Below are 19,069 nucleotides of genomic sequence, written 5' to 3'. Positions count from 1 at the left end.
GATTGTTTATGCTGCAAGTGTAAAGAAAAGGCGTTTATCATTTTCAATGTTTTATTTAAAAAAAGAATGAAAATGTTATCCAGAACAGAGGAAAATATACTTTGTATTTTCTCTACCCTCCTGGGAATAAAACTAACAATGTACAGGTGTTTATCCACACAGTGGATGGAATTATTTGTGTAGCAGGTAGTAGTAGTAGTAGTAGTAGTAGTAGTAGTAGAAACAGCAACTTAGTGTCACGACTCTGTGACCAAGTGCTCCACATTGTCACACTACAAACTGTCTGTATGCTGCCCGACTGAACTGTCTGTTACTCTGTCCTGGGTGATGAAGGTCAGCTTTGCGTGTTTTCAAGGATTAAAGTATATATGTATAGATATACCTGTTCATATGCTGTTGTGCTGCGCGGCTTGCACCTCGTCCTCTCCGTCCTGCCTCTTCTTCCTCGGACCCCGGCAGCCCTCACTCCTCTGCTTCACCTCAACCCCAGGCCTGTCCCGGTTTGTGCTGTGCTCTGGGGTGCAGTCCTCATCAGAGACAATAATGCGATCACAGTGGAAGCTCTAACATGCAAAACAATGTACATGTTATGAGTCTAACACGAAATACACGTTCGTGTAGTGTAACTGATGGAAACGGGAAAATGTGTATCAGCCTGTTTTTTAGCTTTGCCCAATGTTACCGCAGCTGTTAGCACAGCTACCTGTTGCTAACAGTTAGCTTGCCAGCTCGTTACTGATTGAAAGTCGGTCTTTTTAAACCTATTTAATAATAACATGATAGCTTGATGGTGAGTACTAACAGCCGGGTTAGTTGTTTATTTTCATAATGATAAAGTTAGATGTTTTCTTACCGCTGATGTGAGCCGCTGCACTGCGCTCCTCTCCGCTTGGTATACTCTGCTCGTCCTCCTGCGGTGTCGGCAACGTGGCGTTCACGTGTTTTGGGGGCGTGGCTTTGGAAGGAGCCCAGAAGGGGAGGGGGTGGGAGTTTTTCACTGTTGGATACTTTCAAAATCCAGCAGGCTGGTTTCTCAAACTTACCTACCCTGCCTTTAACTCTCTTGGGCATGGAGTTCACCAGAGCTTCACAGGTAGCCACTGGAGTCCTCTTCTACTCCTCCATGAAAGCATCACGGAGCCGGTGGATGTTAGAGACCTTGCACTCCTCCTCCTTCCATTGGAGGATTCCCCACAGATGGTCAACAGGGTTTAGTTCTGGAGACATGCTTGGCCAGTCCATCACCTTTACCCTCAGCTTCTTTAGTAAAGCCGTGGTCGTATTGGAGGTGTGTGTGGGGTTGTTATCATGTTGGAATACTGCCCTGTGGCCCAGTCTCCAAAGGGAGGGGATCATGCTCTGCTTCAGTATGTCACAGTACATGTTGGCTTTCATGGTTCCGTCAATGAACTGTAGCTCCCCAGTGCCGGCAGCACTCATGCAGCCCCAGACCGTGACACTCCCACCACCATGCTTGACTGTAGGCAAGACACACTTGTCTTTGTACTCCTCACCTGGTTGCCACTACACACGCTTGACACCATCTGAACCAAATAAGTTTATTTTGGTCTCATCAGACCACAGGACATGGTTCCAGTAATCCATGTCCTTAGTCTACTTGTCTTCAGCAAAGTATTTGCGGGCTTTCTTGTGCATCATCTTTAGAAGAGGCTTTCTTCTGGGAGGACAGCCATGCAAACCAGTTTGATACAGTGTGCGGCGTATGGTCTGACCACTGACAGGCTGACCCCCCACACCTTCAACCTCTGCAGCAATGCTGGCAGCACTCAAACGTCCCAAAGACAACCTCTGGATATGACGCTGAGCATGTGCACTCAACTGACCTTGGCGAGGCCTGTTCTGAGTGGAACCTGTCCTGTTGAACCGCTGTATGGTCTTGGCCACCGTGCTGCAGCTCACTTTCAATCTTGGCAATCTTCTTATAGCCTAGGCCATCTTCATGTAGAGCAGCAATTATTATTTTCAGATCCTCAGAGTTCTTTGCCATGAGTTGCCATGTTGAACTTCCTGTGACCAGTATGAGGGAGTTTGAGAGCGATAACACCAAATTTAACACACCTGCTCCCCATTCCCACCTGAGACCTTGTAACACTTGACGAGTCACATGACACCGGGAAGGGCAAATGGCTATTTGGGCCCACTTTGGGCACTTTCACTTAGGGGTTTACTCACTTTTGTTACCAGCGGTTTAGATATTAATGGCTGTGTGATGTGTTATTTTGAGGGGACAGCAGATTTACACTGTTATACAAGCTATACATTCACTACTTTGCATGTAGCAAGTGTTATTTCTATTTGCCACGATAAAATCAAATATTTACAAAAATGTGAGGGGTGTACTCACTTTTGTACTAAGCCAACTAAGCCAGTAATGGCATCGATATAGTCACTAAGGAGAACGCACGAACACACACAGATAGACGAATGAAAACATGCAGTAAACATAATCCATAATCTTACTTTCATGTTTCTCTCTGTCTGTAGGTGGTTAAAGCCCTTGTATTGCTGTGACACAGACAGCATAATGAGTTTAGTAATCTGTGAATTGGCACTCACAAGATTGAATCCCTTTGGTATTTATTCAGCTGTACCTGTAATCCCAACTAATAACATTCACAAGGCTGCTCAGTGTAACTGGCACAAACTAAAATATCCACCTGAGAATTTTATTTTTTTTTTACCTTCTTGCTTGGCTTTGACCTAGTCATCTGTCTTCTGAGGGTTGCTACACAGGTCCTAAAAGGAAAGTGAATCTAACATTGAAGCTGAAAATGAGTTTAGTAAATTGTGAGTGATTCATGATCTATTCATACAGTATTAAGCACTATTTCAGAACCAGGCTTCGTCTCCGTGTGTCCATTCACCATCCTGCCATCAGTCCCATACGCTCTGCCCCATACTAATATAAATACTGATATAGGTTGTCAAGGAATATACCAGGAAAAACTTTTAATGCATGTGGATTTTTGAGAAAGCTAGAGAAAAAGAAGAAGTAACAGGGTGACATAAAACAAAAAAACTTAATTTTTTTTTTTCAACTTAAAAAAATTAATCTGTGTCTCAGCCAGACACGATTAACATCTCTGTCCACCTATAATACTATAGCGCCTTTTGGGTAGTTAGATATTTTAGTTTGAACTTTTTACTGCATTGTTTTTAATATTAAGACAACATGGGAAAAATCTGCCAAACAACAAATACTAAACATTACACTACTTTCCCTTAACGGCTGTCCTCAAGAAAAAAGTACAATAAGGAACGTGTGCTGTGATCACATTCTAGGTGACAACATGCTTACAGCCATCTCTGTGGCCAGGGACTGTGGAATGATCCCTCCCCAAGACACAGTCATCATTGCTGATGCCCACCCTCCACATAATGGACACGCCGCCAAGATCACCTGGAGATACGCTGACAAGCCGAGCAAGACATCTCGCCTAGAGGTGAGGCGATGGGACTAATGCTAAACAACAAACACACACATACAAAAGGCTGCATGCAGTCATATTACACTCAAGCTCTAAGTAATGGAAAGACTCATTTGAGCCCATGTGTAAGACAAAACTATCTCTGAAACCAAGAAAGTGGAATTGTTTTAGGTGTGATCTCGACAAGGTAGTGTCCAACACAACCTATTTAGTGGGAGGGAACCCCATTTCCTCTTATTGTCAATCAAAGTAAGAGCCAAGTAAAATTGAACATATAGACTGAAAGGTATCTCGTCTACTAAAAAGCTATACCAAAGTCTAAACACACAAATAAGTCAAGAAGCAAATATTTACTGATAAGATAAATACACAAAGAATTTTAAGACATGGTGAGGGCAGAAAATACTTAGGGTTTAAAATTCTGGTCAAGAAATGATTTGCTGGCTTCCACAAAACAGACCTTTTTTGAATAAAAATTCTGCATAGCGGCTACTACATACGTCTGTTTACATAATGCAAACAGAATTTGTTGTAACTAAGCCAAACTTTCATTACTTAAACAGGAAGTGAACATTAGTCTGGAGGATGCGTGTTACGTAGATGAGCCCAAAAGACAAGAGCTGTACCACTTTGCTATGAACGGAAAATCGTTTGCTGTGATCGAGGAGCATTTCCCTGACATGCTTCAAAAGGTATGACGTCTTCTAAATGAAAGCGGACATCACGCCAACCCTTTCTGTAACTGGAGTAGAAATATTAAAGTTGCACCTACTGTTCTTTGGGTACAATTATCTCCATGATACCTTATGTTTCTGTTGCTGTGATGGTGTGTTCTGCCTTGTAGCTGGTGCTCCATGGGACAGTGTTTGCCAGAATGGCCCCGGACCAGAAAACCCAGCTCATCGAGGCGTTGCAGGAAGTAGAGTGAGTATTTAAGTCCAACACATGATGTAGCTATGATCATCCAAACTATATTAAAGTATTACATCCACAATATTTGCCGCTTGCGACTGAGTAAGAACTGTAAAAAATAAAAATCTAACTTTTCAAGGATAAACATTGATCAGAGTCACTACTATTTATATTTTCTCACAGCTACTTTGTGGGGATGTGCGGAGACGGAGCTAACGACTGTGGGGTATGTACAGCCACTTTAAAAGTAATTATTAGTGTAACAATAACAGGCTGAAAAGGACCTGTTTTGGTTGCAGTCGCACCTTATGTTTCTCGCTTTCCTCACCCAGGCTCTGAAGAGGGCTCATGGTGGCATCTCTCTGTCGGAGCTCGAAGCCTCTGTAGCCTCTCCCTTTACCTCAAGGACACCCAACATCTCCTGTGTTCCCAGCCTCATCAGGTTTTTCTTTCCTTAAATTTGTGTACCAGTCAATCAATCAATTAATAAACCATAGGCAAAATATGAATGGTGAAAGTGATAATTTAAACTTAAAAGGAGCATCTCACCTCAAAAGCACCTGGAGTGTTCTTCTCATTACATGCTAACTTGTAGTTGTGGAAATAAATCGACTACTGATATAGTAACTGGAAAATGCTACTGATTTAACAGTTAGTTAGTTTTCTTTAGCAGTATTGAGGTTTGAAGTAATGATAATTAAATTCTTACAACAACAAAACTTTTTTAATTCACCTATTTTACACAAATCCATAGTGCTTAAAAGACATTTTATGTTAAGTAGTCTTTTTATAGCCATATGACATAATGTTACTTGTGGGGTTATGTTATGTAGAGAGATGACCCGGTGTTTGCTTGCTTTTACAGGGAGGGGCGTGCTGCTCTCATCACCTCCTTCTGTGTGTTCAAGTTCATGGCCCTCTACAGCATCATACAGTACATCAGTGTTACTCTCCTCTACTCTGTACGTAATGCTGCTTCCGCAGTCGATAGTAGCAATGAGCAATGAGAAATCCAGCAAATTCACGGGAGTCTGATCTGTGGTGTCGGTGGTTTTTGTTTCTCAGATCCTCAGTAACCTTGGAGACTTTCAGTTCCTTTTCATCGATATTGCCATCATCCTCCTTATTGTCTTTACCAGTAAGTATAAGAAAAGTAACAAAGATAATGTTATGCTTTATATTTCTTAAATTCTGTCTTTTGCTTCCTACCCCCCCCCCCCCCCCCCCCCCCCCCCCCCCAGTGAGTCTGAACCCAGCGTGGAGAGAACTGGTGCCACGTCGTCCCCCAACTGGTCTGATCTCAGGGCCTTTGCTGTTCTCTGTGCTGACTCAGATCCTCATCTGCTTGGGCTTCCAGACCATTACATTCCTTTGGGTCCGACAGCAGCCCTGGTACACAATCTGGACTCCACTTACAGAGTGAGTACCTGCTTCCATCATTGCCGAACATTGCACCTCAGCCAAACCAAAATAACATCACAGCATAATTAACTAGATATGATTTGGCAATAATTTCATAACATATTTTAAATAACTGTCACGCACAGTCAGATTTCTGCATTGTCCTTAAATCGAACTCTCTTCTCACCCAGTGTCTGCAACCAGTCGTCGCACATTAACGTGTCTGACCACAACGACACCGAAGTGGACGACCACAACATCCAAAACTTCGAGAACACCAGCCTCTTCTATGTCTCTTGCTTCCAGTATCTCATTGTTGCCATTGTTTTCTCAAAGGGCAAACCTTTCAGACAGCCTAGCTACAAGAATTGTAAGAAACTTCTTAACGCTAATACATCTGTTACGTTTGTATTGCTGAGAATATTTCTTAGGCGTCTTAATTGATGTAACAGGGAAAGGTAGGACAGGTCTAGCTTAGAGTAATGTAGCTGACCCCATAAGTGTTTGACATTATAGCTTTAGGTATTTCTCACACGTACTTGTCCTCATCAGGAAGACAACAATAGATTAGTTAGAGACAGTAGCTCAGACGTCAGGCTAGCCTGTTACATCAATTAAGACACCTAAGAAATATTCTCAACAGTTCCCCCATTTTTATCAAAAGATAAACTCAATCACTAAACCCTTTATAAATTTGGGGACCCAGTTATTAAAACCTTTGCTAAATTTTATGGACCAGTCAGGACAACTTCAGAGTTGGGTTGGGCAATTGTCAATGGTCAATCAGCAGAAACACTTAAATCAACATTATCCTTGGCCAGTAAATATAAAATACATTTTCCAACCTGAAACAATTGCTGTTATTATTAATATTATAATATAGTTAGAATGATTATTGTACATATGGAAATGTAAGAAACCTTACATCATCTAGCTACACACGTCCCATAAGCTCTGTCTCCGTGCAGCCTAACAGTGGCTGTGACACAAAAGATTATTCTGCTCTAAACCGATAATAATAATGATAAAGAGTCTTATCAAGTGATAAGTCCCTGACAGAGGTTATAGGTCACATGCTCATAGTAAAAAATACCCACTTCTCTATATTTCATGTATTGAAGTCTGAAATTATAGTTGAAAGCTATAAAATGGGCAAGACTAGCTACACTCCCAAAACAGTGCAAAATGGAACAAAACTTCAATTGTAGCAATCAGAGGAAAAAAATCCCACATGCACTTACTGCTAAACTCAATCATACAAACATTACAATCATCTGAATACATAAGCACAATTTCTAATGAATATGAATAATAAAATGTCTATCCCAACGCAAAACATTGATCAAATCCCTTATTATCATAATTGGTATGTTCATATAGCATGATACATAAAATTAAACATTTATACCCCTTTAAGGTAAAGCTAATGTAACTCCCGTTTATCATACATAAAGTTATTGTTTTAACTTTAACATTTGAAATGAAAAACTTGAAATCACACATGAAATGCTTCATTTTAAAATAAATGATAAATATTGTAAATTGATCAATTTGAATTAAAAACATCATTCTATTAGGTACTCAATTGGTATTAATTCAAAATCAGCAAATATAAATATTTAATACCTTTTAAATAATATATAAATGAAAAAAAACACTGAGTCCCCTTTTTGTCCATTCAAAAACCCTCAGTACTATCATTCGTACAGGTCATCCGCTGTGACCTGGCACTTTAAACCATCACACCCAGAGGGAAATATTGAAACAAATAAGTGAAATTAATTATTTCTACAGCAGTAAGACATTCTTAACTTCTAAGCTGATTACACATTTTTTAAGTTACACTGATTATTATTCTAATCATAACACAATATACTTAAAACCTGAAAACAGTAACTTTTAGGACTTAGGAAACATAAGATGTAATTTTTGAGTCAAACCATAAGATGTAATTTTTCAGCAAACGTCTGTTGGTGGAAATCTGATAAGTAGTAGTTTAGTACTGTTTACAACATTCTGTAGCAGTAGATTTCAATGCATTAATTATCTTCAATGAACCAAGACATATATACTTTGGAGACTTTTGCTTACATTAGACTATGGGGATATTCATTCAAATAGAAAATAGTCAACTTCTTGCAACTCATTGAAAATTAGTTAAACTTTAATGATTAAAATGTAATAACCTGATAATTTGGCACTAACTGATCACTAATTAAGTCATGTAACCACATCCCCTCGACTCCCTCTTATTTTATCAATATAAATGAAAATCTTTCATTGATCAAATATTCTATTTTAGACTTATTCTATCAAAACTGTTGTCTAATGGTGAACAACTAGTTGATAACCTTCGTTAATAGAATCTGAACAAAGGAGGAAAGGAGAGTGATTCTGAGCATGGGAAATAGTTGCTGAGTTTAAGGATTGTTTAATCTTAATTTTAATCTTTTTTAATTTCTTTAATAACAGCAGGTACTCGGGTGTCTATTACTAATTTTATAATTCTTACCCCCATAAAATCTTTTCTTTTTCATAAAACCCATAAATAACAGTGTGCTATAAATTTGTTTCTGTGTCTTTACGTGTCTTCTCCCCAGGGCCTTTTGTGCTGTCCGCCTTTACTTTGTATGTTTTCCTGCTGTTCATTATGTTCCATCCTGTCAAAGGCATTGATGAGTTTCTAGAGGTAAGATGCACAAGAAACATAGTCCTTTTCTCAGCTCTGTTGATGACTGTAGCTTGTTTTATCATGCTGAACTCTATACACTTTTAATATTTTGAGATAATATTAAGGCCCAATTCCTAATTTCATTAGGATGTGCCTGTGTGAAGTGTTGCAGACACATAAAGCCTTAAAAAGAGGCTGTCTTGCTAATTATCCCCTCCACCCCAACCCCCACCCTCTCTCTCCACAGATTGTTTGTGTCCCGTTTGAATGGAGGTTAAAACTCTTCATCATCATCTTAGTCAATGCTGCTGTGTCTGTTGTGGTGGAGGTAAGACACTGAAAACACATGGTAACCGTAGATGTTTTTCTCATGTTCAGTTTTTGTTTTGTCATGCATTGTGCTCATCTTTGTCTCATTTAGCTGGACAGCAGGATCAGTCTTGTGTTGTGAGAGGAAATTATGTTAAGTGAAAATGTTCTTCAAAGAGAAAAACAACGGTATCTGTTATGGTACTTAATAATAATATTAATAATAGTACATACTCAAAAGTATGTAACCGTTTTAAACATTTTTTGGTGAAATGTATGCTTCTGTAATACTTCAAAGCAGAATACGTTTGTCTAATTTCTGGATGGACGAGTGCTCTTTAAGAAAATAATTTATTGCTGTACAACTGCATGACAATGGATAGTTTAGTCAGTGAAGCAGTATCACTGTGCCTTTGCCTTCCTTTTTAGATGGCTGCCCTTGCATACATGCACTGCTTAGCAGACACCCTAGATGATGCTATTTCCTAAACCACTGGTGCAAATTCCTTTTCACCTTTTTTGAAGTTAATTTTAAAAAATCTACCAAAAATGATTTTGCGCATAATCAAAAAGGTTACGTATTGTGAAACAATGGTATCCATGCACTCTCTTCTTGCTAATGTGTGTAATTAAATTTTAACCTCACATGATTGACATGCAGCTTAATGTAAGTTGCCACACATGATTAGCTAAAGCTTTGATACATTATGGCTCTGCAAAAACAATTGAAGACCTCTGTGCAAAAAACAGTAGCGGACGCTATGTGAAAACAAACTAGCCTCTCTGTAATTCTTTCCCTGCACACTGCGCTATTCCATAGACCTTCATCCTTGACATCATCTTATGGAAGCTTGTGTTCAGCCGAGAAAAACAGGGCAGCTTTGGTGTCACTCCTGCTGCCCCGACACCACAGGTTGGGAAAATCTGACACCTTCTTCTTTAGCCCTTTCATTTTCCTCTTGTGTGGTGTTCCCTCTCTCTGTCCCCACTTCTTGCTCTAATGCTACAGAGCGCACCTTTCTATTGTTACCGCTAACCAATATATGCATGTGCGAGACATCAGTCTCTTTCTGATCTGTCCTCTCCTTCTCGTGTCACCCTGATGGGCCTCTGTTCAGGGCTTGATAACAGTTGCTGTTTTACTCCAAACCAATAATTTCTCAGGCTCAATTTTGAGATCGGTTTCATAACTTAGCTCTTAGGGACAAGTATTTTAGTTAATAACGTTTCTGCTGAAGCTGATTGCTATTTTCAAATTTGTAGCTAGTAATTGTAGCTGGCGGTACCTGTTAAACACATTTACTTTAGCAAGATAAAAACCTTCATCCTCATCTTGTCAGTATGTTAAATTTGTGAGGCATGATAGTATTTAAAGCAACTTCAACCATCTGTGAAATAAGTCCTTAAGGTGGTGACGTGCATTACAATGCAAGATGCTGACTGAATTTGCTTTTAAGTGCAAAGTGCACATGTAGTTTGTATTTACTGTATCTGCCCATTTTTAGCAGAGTGATATGTTGTCAAATATGTGCCATGCACATTGTTGCGGAAAACAGTAACTACAATTATGTGAATGCACATGAATATACAAACATGGGGTTATGATTATTATTATAGATTTTTTTGTTAATTGCTCAAACCGTTCCCAAGCCTTGGATATCTCCCATTGCTTTTTTTTTTTTTCTAAACGTATGATTGTTTGCCACCTCCTCTCCTTAGTTTGCCTATTACGTCCTGGATAGCTATGTTAGTCACTGTCAGTGGTTCCAACAGTAAAACTATCAAGTAGTGTTGTAGTCAAGACTGCCCAAACTGAGACCAAGTCAAGACCAAGTCCAGAGTTTATCGAGACCGAGACCAGACCAAGACTTTTTGGGGGCCGAGACAAAGTCCAGACCAAGAACGAGGGAGAGCAAGACAGTCAAGACCAAGACCAGTTTCCCACATTACATGACACACAACAAAATGTAGAACGAGATCATAGGTACTTCTCAAATTGATCTGAAAGATCCAAATTCTCATTAAAACACCCACATACAAACACTTAGAGCTGAAATCAACGTAAGCATCACGGGGAGGGGTGACAGTTGTTAATGGTAACACCACATTTTTATTTAGCGTTATTGGTTGCATTTGAAGCAATAAGTTTTACATCCAATCAAAGTTTGGAAGTTAACAAATAAATCAGACAATGCAAAAGCAATTTACTGATATTCCCAAAGTTATAGTCGTGACTGTTCTTGAAATACAATCCCGAGTCCTCAATGTCCGAGACCGAGACAAGACTGAGTACAAATGCTATCGAGACCAAGACCATAAAACAGTGGTCTTAAGACCGGTCTCAAGTACTACAACACTACTATCAAGTACAGTATATTTAAAACTGAAGCAGGCTAGCCTAAATGTCTAATGTATTTAGTTAATCTATAGAGACCTGCTGTGGAATCCTTTTGTTTGTTTGATCTTTGACTCCATGAGCTTGTTTTTAACAGTCTGCACACTCCTTCTCCTTCAAGCTATTATCATGCTGAATTTTGTTTTGAATGACTTGCATGCATGCACACTTTTTACAGTTTACCAGAACAAACAAATGTGCATGCATATCACCCAAATATTCTAGTTCTATATTTTACATCCAACAGTTAATATTAGCATGCTACCATCATCTTGCATTGGTCAGTAAAAGCAGTTTTTGAAAGAAAAGTTCACGGAACCTTTCATCCCTCCCCTTTTATCCTTTCTGGTATTTGTATTTTATTTATTTGTTTATTTTTGGTACCGTGGTATTTTCAGGGGGGCATTGACCTGTGGGCGTACAAGTGTCTTTCCTGGCTGTGCTGCCCACACAAGATGGCACCCAAGGCTCGCTACATGCATCTGGCCCAGGAGCTTAGTGTGGACCCCGACTGGCCTCCAAAGCCAACCACTACCACCGAAGCCAAGCCCCGCCCAGAAAACGGCTCCACCTATCAAATCATGAACTCCTAGCACCCCCCCGCTCAGTATCTAATTTATCCTTTCCAATGCACATTCAGCCTATTCAAATGAAATTTTTGCCATTCATAGAAACTTGCTTCTGATTCTGTAGTTACTGCAAAAACATCACACATAACTACCAAATGAAGTTAAGTTTCAATTCTCTTAGTAATCCTGCTCTCTCTGGCTCGCCCACTCGTCCGCTCTCAGGTCTCCCCTGTTTGTCTTTAAATGTCATTTAAACCTCAGTAACATTAAATGTAATTCCCATTCCTTATTGCAGTGTATGTTCACCGAAAAAAGCAGAATAGATGATAGCCTAGAAGAGGGGTCGTACTTAGGCCGTCTAAAGTACAACCCACTCACACGGCGAGTAAGAGAATTGGTCCATACAGAAAGAGTCTGGAAGAGTTTCAGGAAGATGATAGAAGAAAGAGGTTTCACTTTAAAATGGAGATATTCTCTTAAAAGTGGAAAGACTTGTGGTGCTGAAGGTCGGTGGAATAATGGATACATATCGGTAGGTGACTGTTCTGACCAGTTCTGTATTATCTGATCATACAGTTTTTGCAGGCTCTGACTGCTACTATGTAGCGGTCTTACATAGCTAAAGTAAATGTAGAAAATAATTTTAATGAGCTAGCTATATGAGCTGGCAAGCACGCAGAGAGCACAAAATTATAACCAAAAAGAAAAGCTTTACCATTGACCACCAAGGATGTCCAATTACTCATTGAGACAAGTATTCCAATAGTCTTTCAAGCATACTGTGATTGGGAATCTTGGAACAGTTGCAGTCAACTTGTTGTTCAATTGCATACCCCAGGCAGAAGTCACAGATTGATGATAGAAGGAACAAAATGATGAACCTCAAACTAATGAGGTTACATTTTTGCCATAATTTGGCCAAATCCTTCATAGACATTCATATAATGATGGCTTGTAAAATATAAAGGACTTTAAAGAGAACAGTAAGGGAGACAGATGTGTCAGAGTTTACCTTTAAGGTTTTTAACAAAGATACTATGTAGGGGGGGAAAATAGACAATTACAGAAGGACCCATTTCATCTCAGCTGTTTAGCCATGCTGCTGTAGTGTATGTATTGCTATGAATTTTACCACAGACACTTATGGCCCTGATATTTCATGTCATAACAGTATACCTCTAAAACTAAGGACTTCTCATCAACCTCAGCTGTACTTCATATTAACGTTACTTACATAAGTGTTAACATACATTGCTAACATGTCTGGCAGGGAACAACATAGCTTTTCCTGTGGCACTCCCATCAGAAGTGGTAAAGATTTAACAACAGCAAAACATTTCATCCATAAAAAAAAAAAAAAAATGAAGTGTATAATTGGGCCGCTAGTGTGGCTACAACCCAAATCTTGTGGTTTTGCATCTATGAGCCATGTCCTGACATCTTCTAATGACACCAGAGAGGAGACTGAAAGCATAACAAGACTTGCATGAAGCCAGCTCCTGATCATGTTCTGAAGACTTGATGGTTGCAATAATAGAAATAATACTATAAATACAGCATTACTGTAGAATTAAGAAATATTTACATTGACATCTCTGTTTTTTTTAAAATTCTGCACAAGAAACAGCATGGATCTGGCTGGTTTTCGTGCACAGTTAATCACATGCATGAGACCATATAAATCAAAGCATCTTACATTTACAAACTCATATCAGTTTGGCTCCAGAGTTATATTATATTTGCATATTTTTCTTTAAAAAAAACAAAAACAAAAACAAAATTTCTTCCTATGGAAGACTGATCAAAGTGTAATCGTAAATCAAATCAAGGTATTCTGAATTTCATCAGCTCTATGTTCTTGGCACATTCAAAACATCCATGCAACAGCACATGCTACACAAGGTGGATGCTGGTTACCATACAACCTTGTATTCATGTATTACACATAGGCTACCTGCCTAGAGAGAGTTAAGGGCTATATTTTATGTTCACTGCTCTTTCTTTGATATTTAAAGTGATACTCCCCAAAATATATTCTTTAAGTGTCAAACACTCACTCGCTCCCTGTAAACTCAAAAGGTGGCTGTAAACTATTGTAGCTTCTTCCTATAATAAAAATTGTTAAATCTTAATTTATTAATGGCATTTTTTCAGCCATTAAAATTGGTACAATTGGAAATCCACCTTTAAAGCCCCCAAGAGATGGTGTTTTGATGCTCAAAAGGCAGATTTAGGGTGGAGTTTCACTTTAAAGACACCCACACATAATGTCAGTATAACTGTATACTCTGCATAGCAGCCCGCCTTTCGTGAATTGTACAGTTCAATAATAATCATTTCAAACAGTGTGTGTCCCAAAGTATTTCAGAGTGTTAATCTGTGGTTTGAGGCACAATGTCAAAAGAATGTCAAACTAAATGTAACGTTACTCTTTCTTTCAAAATTTTATTTATATAGAAACAAAATCACAACAGATTTACATAACATCAGTAATAACAAGAGTCTGCTCAGTTCCTAAAAGCCATTGTCTGTTGAGAGACTTGTAATGAAATTACAAATGCATATGAAACTTGGGATCAATACAGTGTATATGAAAAGTTCAAATGTGAAATGTGACCATAGTTTTAATCGATAAATTGTTAATTTGATGAGAGGTTATAGTATTTTGTGGGTAAATTGTCAGTGTGCGAAATGTATAACATGGCTCAAATGGACTTTCTTTTGCCATTTTTCACCAATATTCTGATATGTTGTCCTGAAAAATGTCTAAATTTCTTATTTATGTTGGATTTAAACAATGTTGCTGATGTTCCCAAACATGGGTCACATGAGTTGCTATGCCTCTGAATATTCAATGGTATTTTTTCCTTTCTATATTTGCTTTCAGGGTTTCATTTTCTTCTCTAGATACCTACTGAGGCTAGAACTGAATGTTGTGTAAAGAACAAAATTTAATGCAAGGCACTTGTTCTATTTCCAAAGACTTTTCATCACATCTGTATTGATTGTTTGAGAAAAAGAAGAAAGAGTTTCATTTTAGCCTGTGTTCAGTTCTGTCACACCTGATTTGACTCTGCAGAAGTGGACTTTAAAAGGTGATGATAATATTAGAGGGTGGATTCTATCTATACATATGAGGTGTACATTTGTAGTGTGTGCATAAAAGTAAAAAGATTTAGTTATAAATATGTATGGTTTTTGGATTATCAAAGGGCTGGTGTGTCTTTTTCTACTGTTTTGGTACTGTTATAATCAGTTGTCTGTCTACTTTAGATTTGTACTGTCTTTTGGATTTATTTGTACTTTCACTTTTGTTATGGAGTTGCATTAGCTTGGAAATTCCTTATTTGGGCATGAATCGTGGGCATTTATTTCACAATTTGAGTCTGTTATCGTGAGGTCTGATTGGGGGACATGAATATTTGTTCTGTCTTGGGTAAATATAATGCAGCACGTCTACTTTACAGCTTGAAGACAATTAAAACCACCCTGGTTTAGATGGGAAGGTTGTCTCTGCAGGTTCCTGTAGATCTACTTCTCAGCTTCTCTCTCTCTTCGTTTCTCTTACTTTGTTAATAACCAAGGACCTGATACAAGAAGGGAATTCATCTGATGTAGTGAGGATTTGGCGCCTCCTCTTAGTGATTTCAGAATTTGAGCAACATCTGACAATCTTGCTATGTTTCTGTCCGATCATTAAATGTACATATTTGACCTTCTTTGTCTAGAACTTTTAAAAACAATTGTTTGCATACATGTAAAAATTTAAATGTAATTGGCAAAAAAGAATGTGCATTGCTGCTCGATATCAGCAGCCTATTGTAGAAATGATTATATTGCTGCTAGGGGCAAAATTATTCAGTCATAACTGTGCACCTTGATACAGAAAATTCATCAATTTATTGATGTGTAGTGTAAATACTATTGCTTTTCTTCTACGCTACAGTTTTGCCTTCTATTCTGACACAGCTATGTCAAAGCAACGGATTTTATGCTGAAACTTCTCAATACTCAAACAGGTACAACATGTTCCGAATGTTGACAGTTAGCATTGGCCTCCTATTCACATTATGTATTTTAAACAAACCATCAGATGGCATTTGGATTGAGTTAGCCACTGAGTATTTGAAGCCTCATGTGGATGTTGTTTCCTCAGGGAAATGTGACTATTTGTAATGAATAGAGAAAATAATAAAAGTTGATACCCAAACTGAATGAAAACATACTGTTGATAAAATCTTTTATGACAGTCCATCTGCATGTCACCTCTTTTCAGTACAGTTTATTTATATTCAGTGTGCTTTTGATTCACGGCTCCCACACCTCAGCAAGAGGCTCATCTGGGGTATATGTATTATTTTTATTGGCAGAGATGTGCATTTTCTGAAATGTTTTGTACTTTATAATTTATTTTTTATTTATTTTCATTTCTTTCTCCCTGAGGACTGTATTTCAGATTTATCTTGATTTCTTTCTTTTCAATAAATGTTCTCAAAACGGTCACGTCTACAAGTTATTTGTTTGCATTGGGCGTGAATGGGATACCATAATGCTGCAGGCACGAAGGATAGAATGGTTAGCAGGCTTCAAGTTACAGAAATTAAAAGTATAATGCTTCTGCAATTTCTGTAAACAGGTAAACTATAAGTGCAGTACCTGGTTATTGTGATGTGGTCACAAGATATTTACTACACACGTTGACTGGGTTCACCTAAATGTAAAGAATTGAGCAACACATAATGGTTTGTGGGATATGGAGCACTGTAATTGTTAGACAGGTGGTGTCCTGGAAATTCAGGCATAATACACTGCTCAAAAAAATAAAGGGAACACTTAACACAATGCAACTCCAAGTCAATCACACTCCTGTGAAATCAAACTGTAGGAGTCGGCGGATGCTTTAGTCCAGGTCTGGGAGGAGATCCCTCAGGAGATCATCCGCCAGGCATGCCCATGCGTTGTAGGGAGGTCATACAGGCACGTGGAGGCCACACACACTACTGAGCCTCATTTTGACTTGTTTTAAGGACATTACATCAAAGTTGGATCGGCCTGTAGTGTGGTTTTCCACAAATCCAGACCTCCATGGGTTGATAACTTTGATTTCCATTGATCATTTTTGTGTGATTTTGTTGTCAGCACATTCAGCTATGTAAGGAAAGGAGTATTTAATGAGATTATTTCATTCATTCATTCAGATCTAGGATATGTTATTTTAGTGTTCCCTTTATTTTTTTGAGCAGTGTGTTTTTAGCATTTAGCAGAGCCTGTTGAATGTGACAGTCCTTGTCAGCCAATTTTGATGCATTCATTCTAGAAATGTGGACTCTGGTCCCTGAATTGGGAGAGATGCAGTACGGCCTCAGTGTCATTGGTGTTGGCACTCACGCTAAAGTACACAAGTGCAGCATACAAAAGATCTTGTGTATATCAGGAGGCAGGTGAACATTTGCAAAAAAATTGGATCCACTGAGATTCTTTTGAAAATGAGACTCGAGAATCTTGCCTATGCAAAAAGTAATTACATCTGTATGGATATATATATATATATATATATATATATATATATATATATATATATATATATATATATATATAGTTATATTTATATATAGTTATAGATATATATAGATATATATAGATATAGTATATAGATATATATAGTATATAGATATATATAGATATATATATATAGTGATATATATATAGTTATATATAGATATATATAGTTATATATATAGTTATATAGATATATATATAGATATATATATAGTTATATATAGATATATATATATATATATATAGTTCAGCTAAGGTCACGCAACTAACTGTAGACATGTCTTAACATATCTTCATCATATAATTGGATGGCCATCTTGCCAGTCATCATTTTATTCTCAACTGCACATTGTCCCTAACTAATCTATGCTGCACCTGTTCATTCAAATGACATCTTTATCAATCATGTTATCAGCATTGGCCATTTAAATATCCCAACTGACAGGTTGCTGGTGTTAGAAACTTAAAGCAGGGATGAAAGAATTTTCACTTTGTGCACTGTAGCAAGCACTTTGTTCCTTTGTCCTATGAAGGCATTCATGTTTATAAATATGGTTATTTTATTATCATCTGCTGGCATTACAAAATATGTCTGGTCCAAATTAATTAAGTTCACATCCTTGCACATACATATTTATTCCAGCATCCTTTCTACTATTCTCTCACTTCACTATTGTTTTGCTGTCTCGCTGCTTACATATGTTGTCGTTTTTGTTTATAGTGTATGCGTCTGATCCTTGCTGAGCCTTTCGTTTACACTTTGTTTGTGCTTGTTCCGTGTATGTATATCGAGAGCAACGTACAATCCAAAGTCAAATTCCTAGTATGTGTACACATTAAAGCCGATTGTGATTAAGTGCCGTTCCATAGATACATAATTTAACGTTAGAGCCCCTGCATCCTCCAACACATTTTACAGGACTACACAACAATGGTATAGTATTGTACTGAAGGTAACCCTTTGGGTGTTAAAAGCTTCAGAGGCACAAACCGGGGCAAGTGTGTGATGAAACGTCCGTATGGATGACACGACGCAGTTGTGGATGCATAGGAAGTAATTCACTGGTGCGTTTTCTGCCCGTGTGGATTTGAAGGTAGCACGGTTCACAGGAAGTGGACTGTCATTCTAGCTGTGTCCTTGTTAGCTAACGAGATAGCTAGTTAGCTGCTATAACAGGCAAGCAAATGTGTACCTTTTGGAAAGATGAATTAAATCTTGCCTAAAGAGTGAATTTGAAAGAGATTTGCGTTTTCCCGCTGTTGATAACAGCACCATGTTGCGTGTCGGGAGTAAAGCTACCTGGTAAGTTCCCATATTGGAAGGTAACGGTAACAGAAGCTAACGTTAGTTGGTGTAAGGAAAGCACATAGCTGGTCATTTTGACAGCTGAGGACAGCGAAGCTAGCTACCTCTTTCGTGTAAATGTCCGTCGTAAAAAGACCCTATTTAAAAATATACATTATAGCTAAGTAGTTGCATAAGATCTCTTCACAAACTGTCTCCGACTTATGTTGAAAGCTGCTGCCAACCGGACTGTGCTGCTGTTTTTTTATTTTGACGTTACATTAGCCAGCTAATTTAGCAAGCTAACCCGGGGGATGTGGTTTTGATTTGACGTAGCCTTTTATTCTCTAATATTGTAAGTATATGATTATAATGGACCCTAAACATATGGATTTTCTTATATAATGTATTTGAATGACTGATGCTGACAGGTATCCTTGTAAGTTAACGGTACCTTAATATGTAACTTACCATAACTTCTCTTTGCCTGCATGTTGCAACGTTTTGCGCGTTACACCT

At 38.2% G+C, this 19,069-nt stretch overlaps 2 protein-coding genes across 7 annotated transcripts in view; both read left to right on the top strand.

The window, feature by feature from the left end:
* atp13a3 (ATPase 13A3) overlaps nt 1-16,206 on the top strand; it is a 47,838-nt gene extending 31,632 nt beyond the window's left edge. For 2 of the 3 annotated variants that reach the window (XM_038715694.1, XM_038715695.1), the window contains exons 22-34: nt 3,304-3,464; nt 4,013-4,141; nt 4,294-4,373; nt 4,545-4,587; nt 4,694-4,803; nt 5,227-5,323; nt 5,427-5,499; nt 5,603-5,780; nt 5,954-6,132; nt 8,363-8,451; nt 8,681-8,761; nt 9,563-9,655; nt 11,536-16,206. In XM_038715694.1, coding sequence (XP_038571622.1) covers nt 3,304-3,464; nt 4,013-4,141; nt 4,294-4,373; nt 4,545-4,587; nt 4,694-4,803; nt 5,227-5,323; nt 5,427-5,499; nt 5,603-5,780; nt 5,954-6,132; nt 8,363-8,451; nt 8,681-8,761; nt 9,563-9,655; nt 11,536-11,730 — 1,508 coding nt within the window. In that variant the 3' untranslated portion in view covers nt 11,731-16,206. The remainder of the gene's footprint in view (nt 1-3,303; nt 3,465-4,012; nt 4,142-4,293; nt 4,374-4,544; nt 4,588-4,693; nt 4,804-5,226; nt 5,324-5,426; nt 5,500-5,602; nt 5,781-5,953; nt 6,133-8,362; nt 8,452-8,680; nt 8,762-9,562; nt 9,656-11,535) is intronic. The other variant, XM_038715696.1, reaches the window with a different exon arrangement.
* Nucleotides 16,207-18,362: 2,156 nt separating this feature from the next.
* The window catches only part of opa1 (OPA1 mitochondrial dynamin like GTPase), a 38,938-nt gene continuing 38,231 nt past the window's right edge, over nt 18,363-19,069 (top strand). For 2 of the 4 annotated variants that reach the window (XM_038715690.1, XM_038715689.1), the window contains exon 1: nt 18,363-18,568. In XM_038715690.1, the coding sequence (XP_038571618.1) occupies nt 18,540-18,568 (29 nt within the window). In that variant the 5' untranslated portion in view covers nt 18,363-18,539. The remainder of the gene's footprint in view (nt 18,569-19,069) is intronic. The other 2 variants (XM_038715692.1, XM_038715691.1) reach the window with 1 other exon arrangement.

This window comes from Micropterus salmoides, unplaced genomic scaffold (genome assembly GCF_014851395.1).
Source record: "Micropterus salmoides isolate LMB-PRFRI ecotype aquatic unplaced genomic scaffold, ASM1485139v1 Ms_hic_scaffold_13, whole genome shotgun sequence".
NCBI lineage: Eukaryota > Metazoa > Chordata > Actinopteri > Centrarchiformes > Centrarchidae > Micropterus > Micropterus salmoides.
This window is presented reverse-complemented; position numbering and strand designations above follow the sequence as displayed.